The 16,842-nt window shown below is 34.9% G+C and overlaps 1 protein-coding gene across 10 annotated transcripts in view; it reads left to right on the top strand.

Annotated features, from left to right (window-relative positions):
* unc79 (UNC-79 domain-containing protein) overlaps positions 1 to 16,842 on the top strand; it is a 216,646-nt gene that overhangs the window by 187,431 nt on the left and 12,373 nt on the right. For 9 of the 10 annotated variants that reach the window (XM_069829515.1, XM_069829517.1, XM_069829521.1 and 6 more), the window contains 10 exons: positions 2,692 to 2,868; positions 5,446 to 5,525; positions 5,735 to 5,909; positions 7,746 to 7,854; positions 8,092 to 8,199; positions 8,445 to 8,585; positions 9,329 to 9,483; positions 11,537 to 11,883; positions 15,204 to 15,314; positions 16,484 to 16,600. In XM_069829515.1, the coding sequence (XP_069685616.1) occupies positions 2,692 to 2,868; positions 5,446 to 5,525; positions 5,735 to 5,909; positions 7,746 to 7,854; positions 8,092 to 8,199; positions 8,445 to 8,585; positions 9,329 to 9,483; positions 11,537 to 11,883; positions 15,204 to 15,314; positions 16,484 to 16,600 (1,520 nt within the window). The remainder of the gene's footprint in view (positions 1 to 2,691; positions 2,869 to 5,445; positions 5,526 to 5,734; positions 5,910 to 7,745; positions 7,855 to 8,091; positions 8,200 to 8,444; positions 8,586 to 9,328; positions 9,484 to 11,536; positions 11,884 to 15,203; positions 15,315 to 16,483; positions 16,601 to 16,842) is intronic. The other variant, XM_069829519.1, reaches the window with a different exon arrangement.

Genomic DNA, 16,842 nt, shown 5'->3' with positions numbered 1-16,842 from the left:
AGCGTTGAGTGAATAAACGGGTCTTAACTGACAGAACATTAGATGAAATAGTTTTTGATTAGAACAAAGTCCTCAGAAATCTTTGCGCAGATTAGCCCAGGAAGTAGAGGTGTCAAAAAAACTTCAGTTCAACACGTCACTAAGTTTTTGATGTTAAAACCGTACAAAACCCGTGTAGTGCATCACATAAGTGAAAATGAACTACAGAAAGTGTCCGGAAATGTGTTGAAGCAATGTCAAACATGCTTCAATGCCGAAGGTCACCATTTCCAGCAATTACTACAATAAAGTAAAGCCTTTTATTTCAGTATTATGAGTTTTATTTTGCCGCAAATTACGTTCACCATTTGGCGAAAGACATGTGGCATGCTGAGGCTGTGCGACCACCTGTAGTGAGTGGATATCTTGGCTCAAACATTCTGCATTACATTTCAAACTCCAATCCAGAAAATTTTACGAAATTGACGTAGCTTGTTTGTATCATGTGATCTTCATTTAATAACGCGATTATTTTACAAAAAATCAGTTACTTTAGATTGCTTGCTTCAAAGGAATAAACCGTGCCCTCAAATTGTGGTAACTCTTCCATATTATGACATTTTTCTCCTCGTGCATCATAAAAAACTTCGAATATCTGCAGTTCTTTAATGAAACACTTCAAAGTTCTATTTACATAAAAATCGTTTATGTTATAAATTCCATCCAAACATCGTTGTGCATATTTCTGGGATGCCTTATAGAAGAATATTGTGTGTTAACACAAAAGGTTACAAATTTTCCTCAGGAAATATTTCTTAAGTGTGTGATAATCGATCAAATAACTGGTGCAGTGTTTTGTTTTATTGTGTTTTACACAGTCAATTTTCCAGTTGTCTCTTGTGAAAGTGAAACTAGATAATTCATTATATTCATCAATGAGGAAATACTAGAACTTGGTAAAGAAAGCAGTAATAATTTACAAATCATTCCTCTAAAATTTTATCAAGCAGAACATAAACTATTTGAATTTTTGGTTATTTTTTTATGTGAGATGATTAGCTAGTTGTCTGTGCTCCCTTTATCTCTTGATTAGAAGACTAATAAAATACAGGGTGATTCATGAGGAGTTACCACCATTTACGGAGCTTATTTCCGAAGACATTCTGAGCAAAAAAGTCATATAAATATGTGTCCTATTCTTAATATTTTCAGAGTCAATTACCGTACGCTAATTTGAAGTTGTTTGTAAAATAATTTTTTTATTTAGTTTTAAGGATAAAAGAACATTACAAAATAATAGAGAATAAACTATTCAGAAGTATCATTTCTTTAATTGGCCAGTATTCTGAAGCTAAAAATGTGATGTTAATTCCTTAGTTGCTTTGTACAGATTTTTTTTTTTTCAATTTTTAATTAAAAATTATATTATTCTTACGCACTTACCACAACAATTATTACAAATCACACGGCTTCTAGCAATATGATTTTTTTACAATATCCAATTTATTCTAATGCAGTCTTAAAGAGTTTACAAGAGCGACGCGATTTGTAACAATTGTTGTGATAAGTGCGTAAGAAAAATGTAATTTTGTAGTTAAAAATCGAAAAAAATTCTGTACGAAGCAACTATGGAATTCAAACATATTTTTAGTTTGAGAATATTAGCCAATCAAAGAAATTATACTTCTGAATACAACGAACTTTTCTGTTGATTTTCGACTTCGTCATTTTTTTTCCGGTTATTATATGTTTATTTAAGTTATGTTAACTCTCGCTAGTGGTTTTATATTTTATTTTATCCGCCTTAGTATTTATTTTATTATTGTAAATATTTTTGTTTTATCATTATTATTACTATTTTTATTTATTATTATTATTATTATTATTATTATTATTATTATTATTATTATTATTATTATTAATGAATTATTTTGTATTATTATCTTTGTATCATCTCCATCACGGTTATTCTATTATTATTATTATTATTATTATTATTATTATTATTATTATTATTATTATTATTATTGTTGTTGTTGTTGTTGTTGTTGTTACTACTATTATTTCTATCATCAGCATTATTATTGATCTCTGTAAAATTTATGTAGACTACTAGACTGTACCCGAGCACGAGCATATGCTCATTTCGGGTATCTATTCATATGTATTCATTTCAAATGTAAATTGTGAATAAATTTGAATTTGAATTTGAATAATTCAGACCCTGTCTGTAATATTCTTTTACCCTTATAACGAAAGAAAAGAGGTATTTTACAAACAACTTCAAATTAGTATAACTCTGAAAATACTCAGAATAAGACTATGTTTATATGACTTTTTTTTGCCCAAAATGTCTTCGGAAATAAGCTCCATAAGTGGCAGTAACTCCTCGTGAATCACTCTGTATACAAATGAGACCTTAAATAATCTAAGTTTCACTTCAATTACATTCGATCGAATTTGAAACGATCCTGAACATTTCATAGATCATTGTTAAATCATAAACTGACAATAAATAGTTGACTAAGCTAAACTCTTCTGGTTCTTATATTTACTTTTTGTTTTTCTCTTGTAATTAGAACGGTATAACGCTGAATGAATACTGTGAAATGAAATCTACCATAAAATAAAATGTAAAGTAGAGTAACAGAGCAAAGGGTCATTGATAATGTGTATCTTTAAGAATGACTGCTGGATGTGTTTCCTTGCTAGGGTCACCTGTAGAGCTGGACAGTGAGAACAATGCGTCGTCAGAAGTAACCTCCACTTGCAGCATGACTCAGCTAGAGTTCCCAATGCCAGAACGTTTGTTGCCAATAGGATCTCTTGTGGAGAAAGTGAGACAGGCTTTGGGTGTGCCTCAAACTGTTGAGAGTCCTTTGGGACAAGGTATGTTTCAACTTAATCACAAACCAGTGTAGTGTATTAGAAACTGTTTAATAGAAACCATGTAGTGAATTTCAGAAGCTATGTACAGTCATATTCGCCATTAAACTTGCAACGGGAAAATAATTATACATTTTACAACTTTCCAAAATGAAAACTGAATGCCAGAACTGAATTGTTAAAGAAAAATTTAATGAGAAAAGTAGCCTATTATAAAAATGTGAGAAAATTTTAAACTTAAACATAAATATATGATTTCGGAATATGTATGATAAGACTTTCTTGTGTTAAATTCTAACGTACCTTGTTTACATGTTTCGACCTTTTATGGGTCATCCTCAGAACTGGTCGTTGTTGGTCTTGGCGCCTCTTGTTTTTTTTCCTGTGAGGGTGTGTTCGTGTGGTGTAATGTAGAGTCAAAGAGTGTGTGTGTTCTGAAATTGAGTTGTGTGTTGAGAATTTCGTCAGGATGTGTTTTCGTGTGTTAGACATCTGACACACGAAAACACTCCCCGACGAAATTCTCAACACATAACTCAGTTTCAGAACACACACACACACGAAAACACACCCCAACGAAATTCTCAACACACAACTCAGTTTCAGAACACACACACTCTTTGACTCTACATTACACCACATGAACACACCCTCACAGGAAACAAAAAAAGAGGTGCCAAGACCAACAACGACCAGTTCTGAGGATGACCCATAAAAGGTCGAAACATGTAAGCAAGGTACGTTAGAATTTAACACAAGAAAGTCTTATCATACACATTCCGAAGTGATACAGTGTTAAAAGTTGTGTAATCAAGATGTATATATGATTTTCCTGTCATACGTTAAATTTACTTGAAACAGATATTAATGTTTACAGTACAGTTTATTGGGTCACTGGAACTTTTCATTGAAAACAGGAACTGTCCTGGGGAAACCGGTACGAAGGGGATCCCTATTTTAGCGTAATAAAATAATGATGGGAAATATAAAATAATTTTGTTTCGCAGAATTCGTTAAATTTGCATGGTGTGATATCGAAATTACATCATAAAGATAGATGACATATTAAGTATGGCTTTGATGTTGATAGGGTTGCCAACCCTCCTCTGTTTCCCGGGATCTCCTGTATTTTGCCTTAATTTTTAACAGTCTCCCAAGTCTCATATTTTTCTTCTCTTCGAGTATTTTTCTCCCTTATTTTTGCATAAGATAAAAATCATTATTCTAAAGATTTGAATGATGAGTGTTTATATGACGAATTTTGTTGTTCAGAGATGCTTTAAAATGTGCAGTCTTTGTATAAGGTGATGCTTGCCAGAAATTGGTTTTAATGCTTATGGTACAGTACCTGTTTAAAATCAAACAATATCAATATTATAAATTTGGAAAAATTGGTTAGTTTGTTCTAAGCATAACAATGTTCAAACAAAGAGGATGTTTTATCTCATGAACAATAATTGGACAGATGTTCGAAACAGGAGCATGACACATCTAATCAAATCAGAACTGCAAACTGCAGTCGACTTCAACTATTATGCGAAACAAAATCTGTCTCAAAATACTCTTAATTTAAGCCTTGCTGCCGAAGTGTACAATAAAGTAGTTTTTAGTAACAGAACGGAATAATTTGCCAATTTTCTATGTGAAATTTTGTCGATATCTTAGTCTCCCGTATTTCCTACAAAAAAAAAAGTTGGCAACCGTAGATGTTGACCACTCTGCATTTATTCTATCTGTACTCTAGACCAGCGATTTTCAACCTTTGAACACTCGCGGACTGGTAAAAGTCAGGTAGAAATGTTGGAGACTGGCAAAATAATAAAAAAAAAACGTTATTTTTTAAAATTACAGATTGAACATTTATTTGTTAATAGTTACAAATTGAACAGTCACATCAGCATTGTAATTTTAAGTTTGAAAGTTTACACTCACACATCCATTTATCCTGTTTCTCTGGAAAGTTATTCTTATGGATTCAATGAGACTTTTGCTGCTGCTTATTTGCCAAAATATTGTCGATTGTTGGCTCTAACGTGGATACTGCAAGACAGAGGGCAGCATCAACATCCATTCGGTTCCTGCATTTTGCCTTAATTGCACAGATAACAGAGAAGGTTGTTTCATATAAATACGTTGTTAAAAAAAGTCACTAGTAATTTCAAAGCTTTTCTGCTGAGATCGGGATATTCTTCACATTTTGACAACCAAAACTGATTGAGTGACTTGTTTTGAATCCGAAGTTAAGAGTTACATTAGATGTAAGTTCAGCTAAGATATTATTATTAGTCTATTATTATTACTAGTAATAAAAAATAATAATTTCAGCTAAGATATTATTATTAGTCTATTATTATTACTAGTAATAAAAAATAATAATTTCACTCACCAAATAAGCTGTTATGCTACGAGTTTCAGTGATTGTAAAATGATATTAAAGATAAATAGAAACTCTGCTCTTTTGTATAACTACGGAAAAAAACTACTACTAAAATTGAAATTACGAAATAATTATATGAATTTGTTATAATTTCTAGTCACTTACCTCAAAATTTGATATTGCATGTGAGCTTAATTTTACAGCATCGGAACAACAGCGACCAACTCACTTGGATCCTCATTCTCAAATGAAGCAGGACAGCTTCGATAAGCCAGATATTCAGGTAGGAATTTTTATTCTTTCGCTCTTTGAAATTCCGAACTGATATTATTTTCATAATAAACGTGCTGTATAGATATATTTCAGAATTACATGACCAAACTTATGTTAATTATATTGTTTTACTGTAAAACATAATGAAACTGTTACTTTCCTTAACTTACCATACATAAAATCAGTGAAATATTACTGTTGCATTGCATCACATTTCAGCCAATGACATCCACTCCTCAGCGTGAAGATACTTATCCAAGTCGTGGTGTCAGTCCACGAAGACTAATCAAACAAGTGGCTCTTGACTCACCTCCACCACAACTTCAAGGGGATAGTGAAGAACCTCACACAAGCTTCTACAGAGCTGTGCATTATGACAGAAAACCTACTCCAGGTATATACTGTAAATACCAATTTTTTGTAGCTTCTTAAGAGCACTGGGTAGTTAGAATGCTTATAAATAAGAAAATACTATAAACCTTTGTGTTTTTAATACTACTAAACTTTGCCACAATGTAAATCAATTAAAAATCGTTTAATGCACGTAGTACGCAATAATTTTGTCACAGGTTTATTTATAAACTAGAAAATGATACTATTATTCAATACGAAAAATTGATCAGACTTCCATTTAACAATTGGGAGCTAAGAAACTTCATAGTTACCTGTAAATCTCAGGCAAGCTTTCTCTCTAAAGTGCATGAAATTATGAAAGAGATAAATCTCCCGAGTAAAGAAAATCTATATTATTTTAATGTACTGAAGTACATATGATGTTTCCATGCAGATATTCTGCATCATCGTACGATGAAAGAGTAGTGGAATGGAGAAAAATTTTCTCCGGCACTGGGATTTGAACCCGGGTTTTCAGCTCTATGTGCTGATGTTTTATCCACTAAGCCACACTGGATTCCCATCCCGGTGTCGGATCGAATCCTCTCAGTTTAAGTTCCACCTCTTGGGTTCCCTCTGCATGGAAACATCATATGTACTTCGGTACATTAAAGTAATACACATGATATGCGTAAATCACTTGTGATTTAAGACGGCGCATATTCCGTCGGATCCCGGCCAATCAGTCACTCATAACGAGTGCACCTCCGCACATGTGTGGACTTTAGTTCTACATTCATAGACATCTGTGACATAGTGCAGAGGGCGGCCACCAGAGGGAACCCAAGAGGTGGAACTTAAACTGAGAGGATTCGATCCGACACTGGAATGGGAATCCTGTGTGGCTTAGTGGATAAAGCATCAGCACGTAGAGCTGAAAACCCGGGTTCAAATCCCGGTGCCGGAGAGAATTTTTCTCCATTCCACATTTCATCGTAAATAAAATCTAATTCATAGAACTAACCCGACACAAGCAATAGAAGAGATTATTATCTGGACCTGATTGAAGATATCAAGAGCAGGGACACTCCAGAAGATGTCCTAAAATTGCTAGCATTTGAAACTATTCATGTTAGATTCCCTAACAAAGAACAGCCATCATATCTTTACTGATGAATCCCTACAGTCCAACCAATATGGAACAGGTGCTGGTGCTATATGTTACTTTTCTCGTTTCATAAATCCTTATTATTGCTATAACAACCAAACTGTTACCGGTACGTAAAAGTAAAAAAAAAAAAAATAATAACTCATTGTTGGAAAATTATACACCATCTGATGAAGCTTAACAAAAGGATAGTTTTTAGTGAGTACAGGCACATTGTGGATTATCTGGCAACTTTACCATTCCAAACAGTTACAAGATAATCAACTCAAAACCTCTGTATTTTTAATACAGGAGACCTACTACTAAAGATAACTAAACGAAATCTTTCCAAAACATGAAACAATTTAAGAATCATTTAATATACATTCAGGCAATAATATTTTTACAGGTTTATTTATGAAAATATATTTTTCCAGGGCTGAATTGTTTTTTCTTCCTCTGTTTGCACTCATTTAGGTATACTTTACTTAGGAACTATTGGACATACGTTAATGAAGCTTTTACTATACATTTTAAGGGATAAATTCTTCAGTTTCTAACTGAAATTGTATAATATACAGAGGTTTAAAATAGTTTCTAAGTTATAAGCACTCGAAGCAGTTCTTTAACTACCCAGTGGCTTAAGAAATGAAAAATCCCTCATTGATCACTGAAGATAATCATAAATCACATCTGCATTTGTTGAATTGGTAATGTCTCCATATGTTAGTTAATGCAATGTATTTGCAGGCAAGACAGATGACCACGTACGCACTCAAAGGCACAGACCCAGAAAGGCTGGCTTGTTTGCAACAGGACCACAGTCACTTGCTGATTACCCACGTCGTCCTGGTGCTTGGTGAATACTTCTATTTTATTTCTGTCTTGAGATGAAATTTAATCCTGACATATTATTTAGTGGACGGTAGTTTACACATTAGCTTTTCAAGTGAGAACTCGGAAATTGTCATCTTGACAAATACAGAATGGTAATAGGGCAGATTATATTACTTTAGGTATGGTAAAACAAGTATTTTATCGCACTTTATTGCATAGTTCCTTTGCCTTTGTATCTTCAAGTTTGTATTTATTTTAGGTATGGCCCTCGAACATTGTTGGATCCTGAAACCCAACAAGCTTGTCATGCTGAGTTCGACCTAAAACAGAGCTCATTCAGAATTGGAGATGAATGTGTATATGAAAGGTGAGGGTAAATATACCACATCTCTCAGAATTCAAGTTTTATAAATAGTCTTATTTTCGGCTGAATCTTAACTTTTAAATTTATTTAACTTATCTATGTAATATTAAGGAATTTTGTCTAAAAATAGAATATTTCAATATGCATGGGAATTCATACTGTGGTAAACAAGATATAGGAATAATTATTCAACTCAATTATGGAATGTTAAGTTTTATTCATATGATATTTATGTGTTTCTCTTACAGATGTTCAGAATGTGGGACAGTTAAGGAGGAATATAGTGATGAAGAGTTAGGTCTGTGCATTATAATTCTGGGGACTTTTATTCATCGAGAACCGGCCCTTGCAGCTCCACTTTTACCTGAAATTCTCAGTGTTGTGGCCACGTAAGACATGTTTCTATGTATTCTTATTAAATTAAAAAAATAAAGAACCAAATGCAACAGATGTATTATAGGGATCACCCAGCACCATAATGCGCAAAAAAGATCAGCGAAAGTTATCATTTTTAGTAATCAATATTCATATTTTATTATCGATATTGGTCCAGGAAAAATATTCTTTTACGAAACACTCGTATTTTTACATGTAAAAGAACAATTTCCTCTGGTCCAATAATAATCTAAAATATGAAACATTTACGAAAACTGTCGGTGAATTTAGAGATTGGGTATTTATTTTGTATCGATATATATTCATGCCATTCAACCAATCAAATATGTGGCCCCTATAATACATGTATTCAAACGAAATAAAGCAACTAAGCCAAATTATGTGACAAATTCAATGTTTTTTTGTCATATCTTAACTGGAATTAATATGGTCCAGACAACGCGTGGTAAACACAATGAGCTTTCAGGCTCCTCAATGCCAAGGAAAAAAGAACAGTATTCTATTAAACTGCAGTTAAAATTCTTAATCAGGACGTAACAGGGTTTCATTTGATCATGCTTTATATTAATATTTGAACATACTATTTGAGTCAATATTATAAGCAGAGCGTGAATAAGTGGGGGAGGAAATTTGTTTCTGTTTTTTTTTTTTTTAATTTAAAACTAATATTGGGAGTAACGTACTGAGTTTATATTGTATAATATGTAGATTTAACTGAATTATTATTAATTTACAGAGTGGCATTAAATGCCAGTTACCCATGGCAGAGTGAAGCTAACATATACTTGCCAGGTGGAGCCACTAGCGTAGCTCATCAGTTTTTACGCTGTGTGCTTCATCAACTCGCGCCTAATGGAATCTTCGTGCAGATGTTCCAGACTCACGCTGATGGTAAGACTATTCAACAAAATTGATCGATATTGTTGACGAGAAAGCAAAGAAGCACAAATAGTAACACAATGATTTTTGTTGTTTTCACTGAAAATGTATGGTATAGGTCTCGCAAGTACGAATTACCGACGGAAGGAATGCGAATCAAACATTGTGATAAGGAAGAGCGGGCGACAGGGAAGGTCACGAGATAACTTGAATGATATTCAAGAGTACAGTCGGAAGAGAAATGACATCGATAGAATCAGTCTTGCGTTGTGATAGTTACATTACGACTTCAGTTTGTTCCATTGCATGTGAATGCGTGTCTTGTATCGCACGATATTATTATTTCATTCGTAAACATATGTTGCGCGTTTAATTAGCTTCGAATTTTTCTCTTGCTACGTTCTTTATTTCCACAGCGATGTCCTCATTTGTTCATCTTCTTGAAAGAGACAGTACTTCCATCGGCTCACACATCTCCCCCCCGCCCCTCGGCGTGCCTACATACACACGTCAAAAAGACAGCAACGCCATCATTGCTTTTCGGTAATCGTTTCTTGCGCAAGCTATACCCATACACCAAGTTTGTTAATTTTGCAAATATTGTACGATGATTGGTTAGTCACAATGCAGTATATTAGTCAATTCCCGGGCTGACTACGTGGATCATCGTGAATTAAAACGTTTAAACTGTCTTCATCAAAGTCAGATGGATTTCTTGAATGTGGAGAATGATTCATGTCAAAATGGCCCCCTATAGAACGAGAAAACAATTTTATTTTTGTGCCGTACTTTCCCCGATAGTGTTCTCCCTGTAAATAGCATAAATGATTCTAGCGGCCTATGATACCTTTATGTACTCCTCGGTTAAACCGAAACAAAAGGATATATCGAAAATGTTCCTTTTTCTATTTGACACTCCCATTTTCTTTAACCTATAATAATTATTAACACAAACTTTCTTAAAAATTGTAAACATATTCAGTACTGGTAACACAATACTTCTGTTGTTTAGTCAACTGTCCGAAGACAGCTTTGAACCTCGTGACACCACTCATGAGGCAACTAAGCCAGGAGATAATGGGGTAGGGTATATAGTTCCTTTCTCCCTCCATTGCATACGTCAAAAACTTACTTACTTACTTATTTACTGGCTTTTAAGGAACCCGGAGGTTCATTGCCACCCTCACATAGGCCCGCCATTGGTCCCTATCCTGAGCAAGATTAATCCATCATATCCCACCCCCCTCAAATCCATTTTAATATTATCTTCCCATCTACGTCTCTGCCTCCCCAAAGTTCTTTTTCCCTCCGGCCTCCCAACTAACACTCTATATGCATTTCTGGATTCGCCCATATGTGCTACATGCCCTGCCCATCTCAAACGTCCGGATTTAATGTTCCTAATTATGTCAGGTGAAAAATACAATGCATGCAGTTCTGTGTTGTGTAACTTTCTCCATTCTCCTGTAACTTCATCCCTCTTAGCCCCAAATATTTTCCTAAGCACCTTATTCTCAAACACCCTTAACCTATGTTCCTCTCTCAAAGTGAGAGTCCAAGTTTCACAACCATAAAGAACAACCAGTAATATAATTGTTTTATAAATTCTAACTTTCAGATTTTTTGACAACAGACTGGATGATAAAAGCTTCTCAACCGAATAATAACATGCATTTCCCATATTTATTCTGTGTTTAATTTCCTCCCGAGTATCATTTATATTTGTTACTGTTGCTCCCAGGTATTTGAATTTTTCCACCACTTCAAGGGATAAATTTCCAATTTTCATATTTCCATTTCGTACAATATTCTCGTCACGAGACATAATCATATACTTTGTATACGTCAAAAACTAGTACATAAAAGTATACTTATGATTAAGATATTGAGATAAAATTTTGACGAAAATACTCCTTATGAAACCGTACATTTTTTAGCACAAAAATAAAATAAAAATGATAAAATTTGTCAAAATTCGACTATTTTCAGTAGCCTTAAGTCTCTTATACTGCTTATAAAACTTACTCTACTGACAGTACCGGTATCTGTTTTATGTCTGTTTTAGATTCTACTCGCATGCAGTTTTTTCGAAGTGTAGCACAAGCATTGCTAGATTTCAACGAGTTAAATCCAATCGCACCCCTGCAGTTATTACTAGAAGGCCTCAACTCTAAGAAGTCACTGCCTACTGAGATGCTGACAGTGGTACTGCCTAACATGGCCTGCTATTTAGATTGTCTTCCCTTGGAGGCTGGACTTGGTCCAGGTTCTACCACATGGAGTGCACTTCTTACCCAGCTGGAAATACTCTTCCGACGTCTTGTTCTTCTTTTGTCAACAATTGAAGATGTTGAGCCACTTCTCCGTATTATGGTGTCTGTTCTCAAGGTCCCTGGCATCTCTGCGTACAAGGTAAAACTGGCTTCTGAATAATTTTGCAGAAAATTGTATTCAGTTAAAATAAATAATTCCCTTTAAGCTGGAATTTTAATTCGCTCTATAAAGTTAATCGCTCTCAGCTGGCTTTGAACCCACGAATCTCAGACTCAATAGCTAGCAAGTATCCAATACATAACCGAGAACAATCTTTGTTTAGTAATTTAATAACTTGTATCATCTCCCTAAACAAGAACACAGAGAATGAAATCAAACGCAGAATAGGACTGGCATGGAACAAATTTTGGTCCCTCAAATTCCTACTCATGGACAAAGGGCAAAAAGCAAGTACGAAAGCTGAAATTCTAGACAAATGTGTCATGCCGACATTACTCTATGGCTGTCAAACGTGGTCCTTGACAGAAAAACAGAAAAAACAGCTACAGGTTTGTCAAAGGAGAATGGAAAGGAAGATCCTAAATGTTTCACTAAGAGACAGACTCAGAAACGAGGAAATAAGAAGAAGGACAAAAATGCGCGATGTGGTAGAAAGGGCAGAAAACCTAAAATGGAAATGGGGTGGCCACGTAGCACGTATGGATCACCAGAAATGGACGAATCGCACCACAATGTGGGACCCGAGAGAAGGACGATGGCAAGTGGGACGACAGAAAACCAGATGGGCGGACTACTTCAGAACCAGAGCGGGAAGTCAATGGTCGAGAGTGGCACGAGACAGAGAAGTATGGAGGCAGCTGGCACCAAACATGAATCAACAAGCACCAGATAGGACAGAAAGTCAACGACAGTGAGTGTAATTCGTGTGAAATGATATGAGGAAGTGTGGGAGATGAGTATGGTAGAAATGATCGAAGAGGGAAGTCAAGAACAGTGAAACGAAGAAATATCAGTAATATGACCAAGCTCCCAAGGACTCGCTCACCTTAGGAGCCTACTTATGAGCAATTCCCTGTGACAACAGGAGGCCCTTGCCCTTATGGGATGTGTACGGGCTAAATTTATTATTATTTATTATTATCACTGTCTTTCATGTTTCCCCTCACTATACCCCCTCCCCTTTGTCTTTAAATGTATTGACACTGAATCTTGTTCTGTAATATTTATGTACGGTATCTTAACTTTTAAAAGCCAAAATGAATGACAAGTTTGAGTTTTGGTTTAGTTTTCATTTAAGGATTGAAGATACAGGAGAATTTCTGTAAATTCATTAATTAAGCTGAAGTTTTTAATGAATGATAAATTTTCCAATTGAGTTATCAGTAGGTAACGGATTTCTAGGTCCGTACTATTTTGATTCCTACGTCCTATGTGTATGTTATTAAGATATCTTTACGTTTCATGTACACAGGATTCCTCTATTAAAATTCTATAGGACTTAAAATGACTAAATGAACCATAAAGTCCTATAAATATGTGTCTGCCTTAAAAGCGCCTTTTTAGTATTTTACGCATATTTAAAATAAAAATACCGGTGCTAAGTTGGTAGAGCAGCTGGCTACGGACTGGAAGGTCCGGGGTTCAATCCCAGGTGGTGACAGGATTTTTTCTCGTTGCCAAACGTTCAGAACGACCCCGAGGTTCACTCAGTCTCCTATAAAATTGAGTACCGGGTCTTTCCCGGGGGTAAAAGGCGGTCCGAGCGTGGTGCCGGCCACACCACCTCATTCTAGTGCCGAGGTCATGGAAAGCATGGGGCTCTACCTCCATGTCCCCCAAGTGCCTTCATGGCATGTTACAGGGATACCTTACAGACAAGCAATTGTCTGACAAGTTCGTTCCATATGGACTTTAGAGTCTGTTCCAACTATAAAACTCAAACTTCACTGTTATTCATTTATTCGGTAGGTAATTACTACTGACCTATTTGGTTAGAAAATGATTTAAAGACCTATCAGTAAAGAAGAAAGTAAAATGCATTCCAAATGACCTACTAGTTCAAAAACGTCAAAAAATGCAATATAAGACATTACTTTTTTATGTTCATATTGACATTGAAAGGATTTCTATATTAATAGGCATTATCCTAATGTGAAAAATGGTTTCTAATGCGAGGCATTTGACAATGAAGTCATTTGACCTCTTGCACTCCAATATTTTTCAAAGATATTATCATGGCCAGCCACTGAAGCACAGATTTTGAGGTGTTCCGAATCCATTTCTTGGTTTGAGTTGCACAATGGACAGTTAGGGAACTGATATATTTCAATTCTAGCAGGTGTTTGGCCAAACAATCATGGCCTGTTGCCAATCTAAATGCAGCTACAGACGATTTTCGTGGTAAATCGGGAATTGACTGTGGATTATGATGCAGAGAGTTCAATCTTTTCCCTTAAGATTGTGTTTTCAAATTTTGTTTGTAGATTTAATAAATCTTTTCACAGAGTAATATGTAGATTTAGTAACAGGTCTGTAAGTAGCAATGCTGCCCTTCTTTGCTAAAGCATCCGCATTCTCGTTTTCCAGGATTCCACAATGGGATGGTATCCATTGGAATACAATTCTTTTATTGAGTGATATTAATTGAGAGAGCATTTTAGTTATTTCTGCTGTTTGAGATGAAGGTGTGTGTTTAGAGACTATTGATAGAATAGCTGCTTTGGAGTCTGGCAATATAACTGCATTCTTAAATTTATTGATGTGAAATAGAAGATTCGTGAGACTTTCATTTATTGCAATGATTTCTCCATCAAAACTTGTTGTTCCATACCCAAGAGATCTATAAAGTGAGAAGAGACAGCACGTAACACCTGCACCGGCACCTTGTTCTCTGGAGATCAAGGATCCGTCAGTGTATAAATGAAGCCAGTTTTGTGGAGGGTACCTAATATTAATTGTCTCTAAAGACAATTGTTTTAGTATTCCAGTGTTTACTTCTGATTTCAGTATTTCTTTTGTTAAATTTAGATTATATTCTATATTTAATAGAGTTAAAGGGTTTGGTTTAATTTGTAAGTTTTCTTTTAAATTCGGGATATTGATTTTCTGTTTTAATTCTTGAACAATGGATATGAAACTTTTTTGAGTTTTCAATCTACAGAGAGAAGTGTATGAATGCCAATTGTTTCCTGGTAATCTGATAAGTTTTTCATATTGAATCAGTGCTTTTTCTTCTATTGTCTTTTTGATGCTGTTAATATTAGTTAATAATGTGAAAAATAAGAAGATGAATTTTCATCAACATCTGCCCCCTAATTATAAGCTTTATTTATTAAAAGCAGTTTTCCACGATTTCCTTAAATTGTGAAGAATTATGGTAAGTTAAATCATAACAAGGAAGAAAGTGACGATATTTATGCTATTTTTAAAGACATTAATAAATAATTATTATTTTGCAGGCAATTCTTGACCCTTTCTCTAAAGTTCTGGGTTTCAGTATTCAGAATTATGTGATGAAATACCACTACCTTGTGGACTTGTGCTACCTCTGCAGCCGTGCATTCACAAGAGTAAGTATATTACAGTACATGTTTAATGATGAGCATATAGTTAAGTAACATTATTCATTATGTATCATTTAACTGGCATGCACTATTTGACGGCATTTCACATAAAATGTGAAAAATTGTTAATGATAACTTCACTCAGAATTTGTGCATTGCATGGTGATGTGCTGGTTGTGAAGATGTTTTGCAGGGATGAAAGATTTCAGAGGAAAGAAATGGAATTTCTTAGGAATAAATATTTTTGTTAGGATCTCAATATCATAAAGGCTCAAATAAGCAAGCATTTTACATTGCATGTTTCTTCGTCATTTTGTCAGTGTGAAAAACTGAAAACTATTGTAATGTTTAACAAAAATTTCGAGATGTAAAATACGAGGGGCATCCAGAAAGTAAGTTTTCCGATTTTTTCCCTTTGAAAGTAAACGTAATTAGCTGTGTCAATTGCGCATGCGTAACAGATCTATGACGTATCAATCATATGACAGCCGGACAAGTCCCGCCTGGTGCCAGTAGCATGGCAGCAGTGGTTCGAAATTGAAGCTCTTATTCCTTCTCCCGCCGCCTCGAGGTTCGGTCGGTGATAAAGTTCTTTAATGCACAAAGCATTAGCAGCTCTCATCGGCAGCTGTCAGGCATATGGGCCGAACATATATATATATATATATATATATATATATATATATCTCCCTCCCTCTCCCCCTCCCCCTCCATCCCCCCTCCTTCTCCCTCTCTCTCTCTCTCTCTCAGAAATTCCTGTCCTCCTGTGAGTGTTTTGGCAACGACGAAGAACTGAAGACGTCTGTCACACGCCGGTTCCTTTCACAGGCGGCAGAGTTCTACGACAGAGGGATACAAAAGTTGATCCCACGATACGACAAGTGTCTCAATTCTGATGGTGGCTATGTTGAAAAATAGCTGAAACATTGCTGTACCTGTTGCCAATAAATGTTTTCCTGAAAGTGTGTGTTCTTTTTTTTTTTAAATAGGGAAACTTACTTTCTGGATGCGCCTCGTATAATCATTTTTTGACATTCGTAAGACGTAACATAATATGCTTCATGTGTGCATCACACTACACTCTGAGTTTTATTCCACTTAATAGAATATTTCATTTTAAGAAACACTAATTTTTGTTTTTTAAGAAAGTTAATTGCAAATTGGTTTCATTTCAGGAACGTGAGAAGTTGATTTTAACTAGGATGGTAGTCTTTGAACTAGTTCAGGCTCTTAAATTCAAAACATCGATTCCAGATTCCAATTTCTTAATGCTAATAAATTTTGTTCTTCAGGTAAGTAGCTTTCTTTTAATTTTAGTTTTCAATTAGGTTGTATGTAACACTTTCTGTAAAACCCTTATTTTCGTCAATTCTGATCTTTCCATGGACATAATATAATAGGCTATAGCACAATTAAAAATCAAAATTTATTGCTGTTCCTAATAGAAAAGTAGGAAAGGATGGTTGTATCCGTGGTGATAATTCTCATTTACCAGCTTTTATAGGGAAAACACTAAAGTTTATATTAGATTATG

This window comes from Periplaneta americana, chromosome 6 (assembly GCF_040183065.1).
Source record: "Periplaneta americana isolate PAMFEO1 chromosome 6, P.americana_PAMFEO1_priV1, whole genome shotgun sequence".
Taxonomy (NCBI): Eukaryota; Metazoa; Arthropoda; class Insecta; order Blattodea; family Blattidae; genus Periplaneta; species Periplaneta americana.
This window is presented reverse-complemented; position numbering and strand designations above follow the sequence as displayed.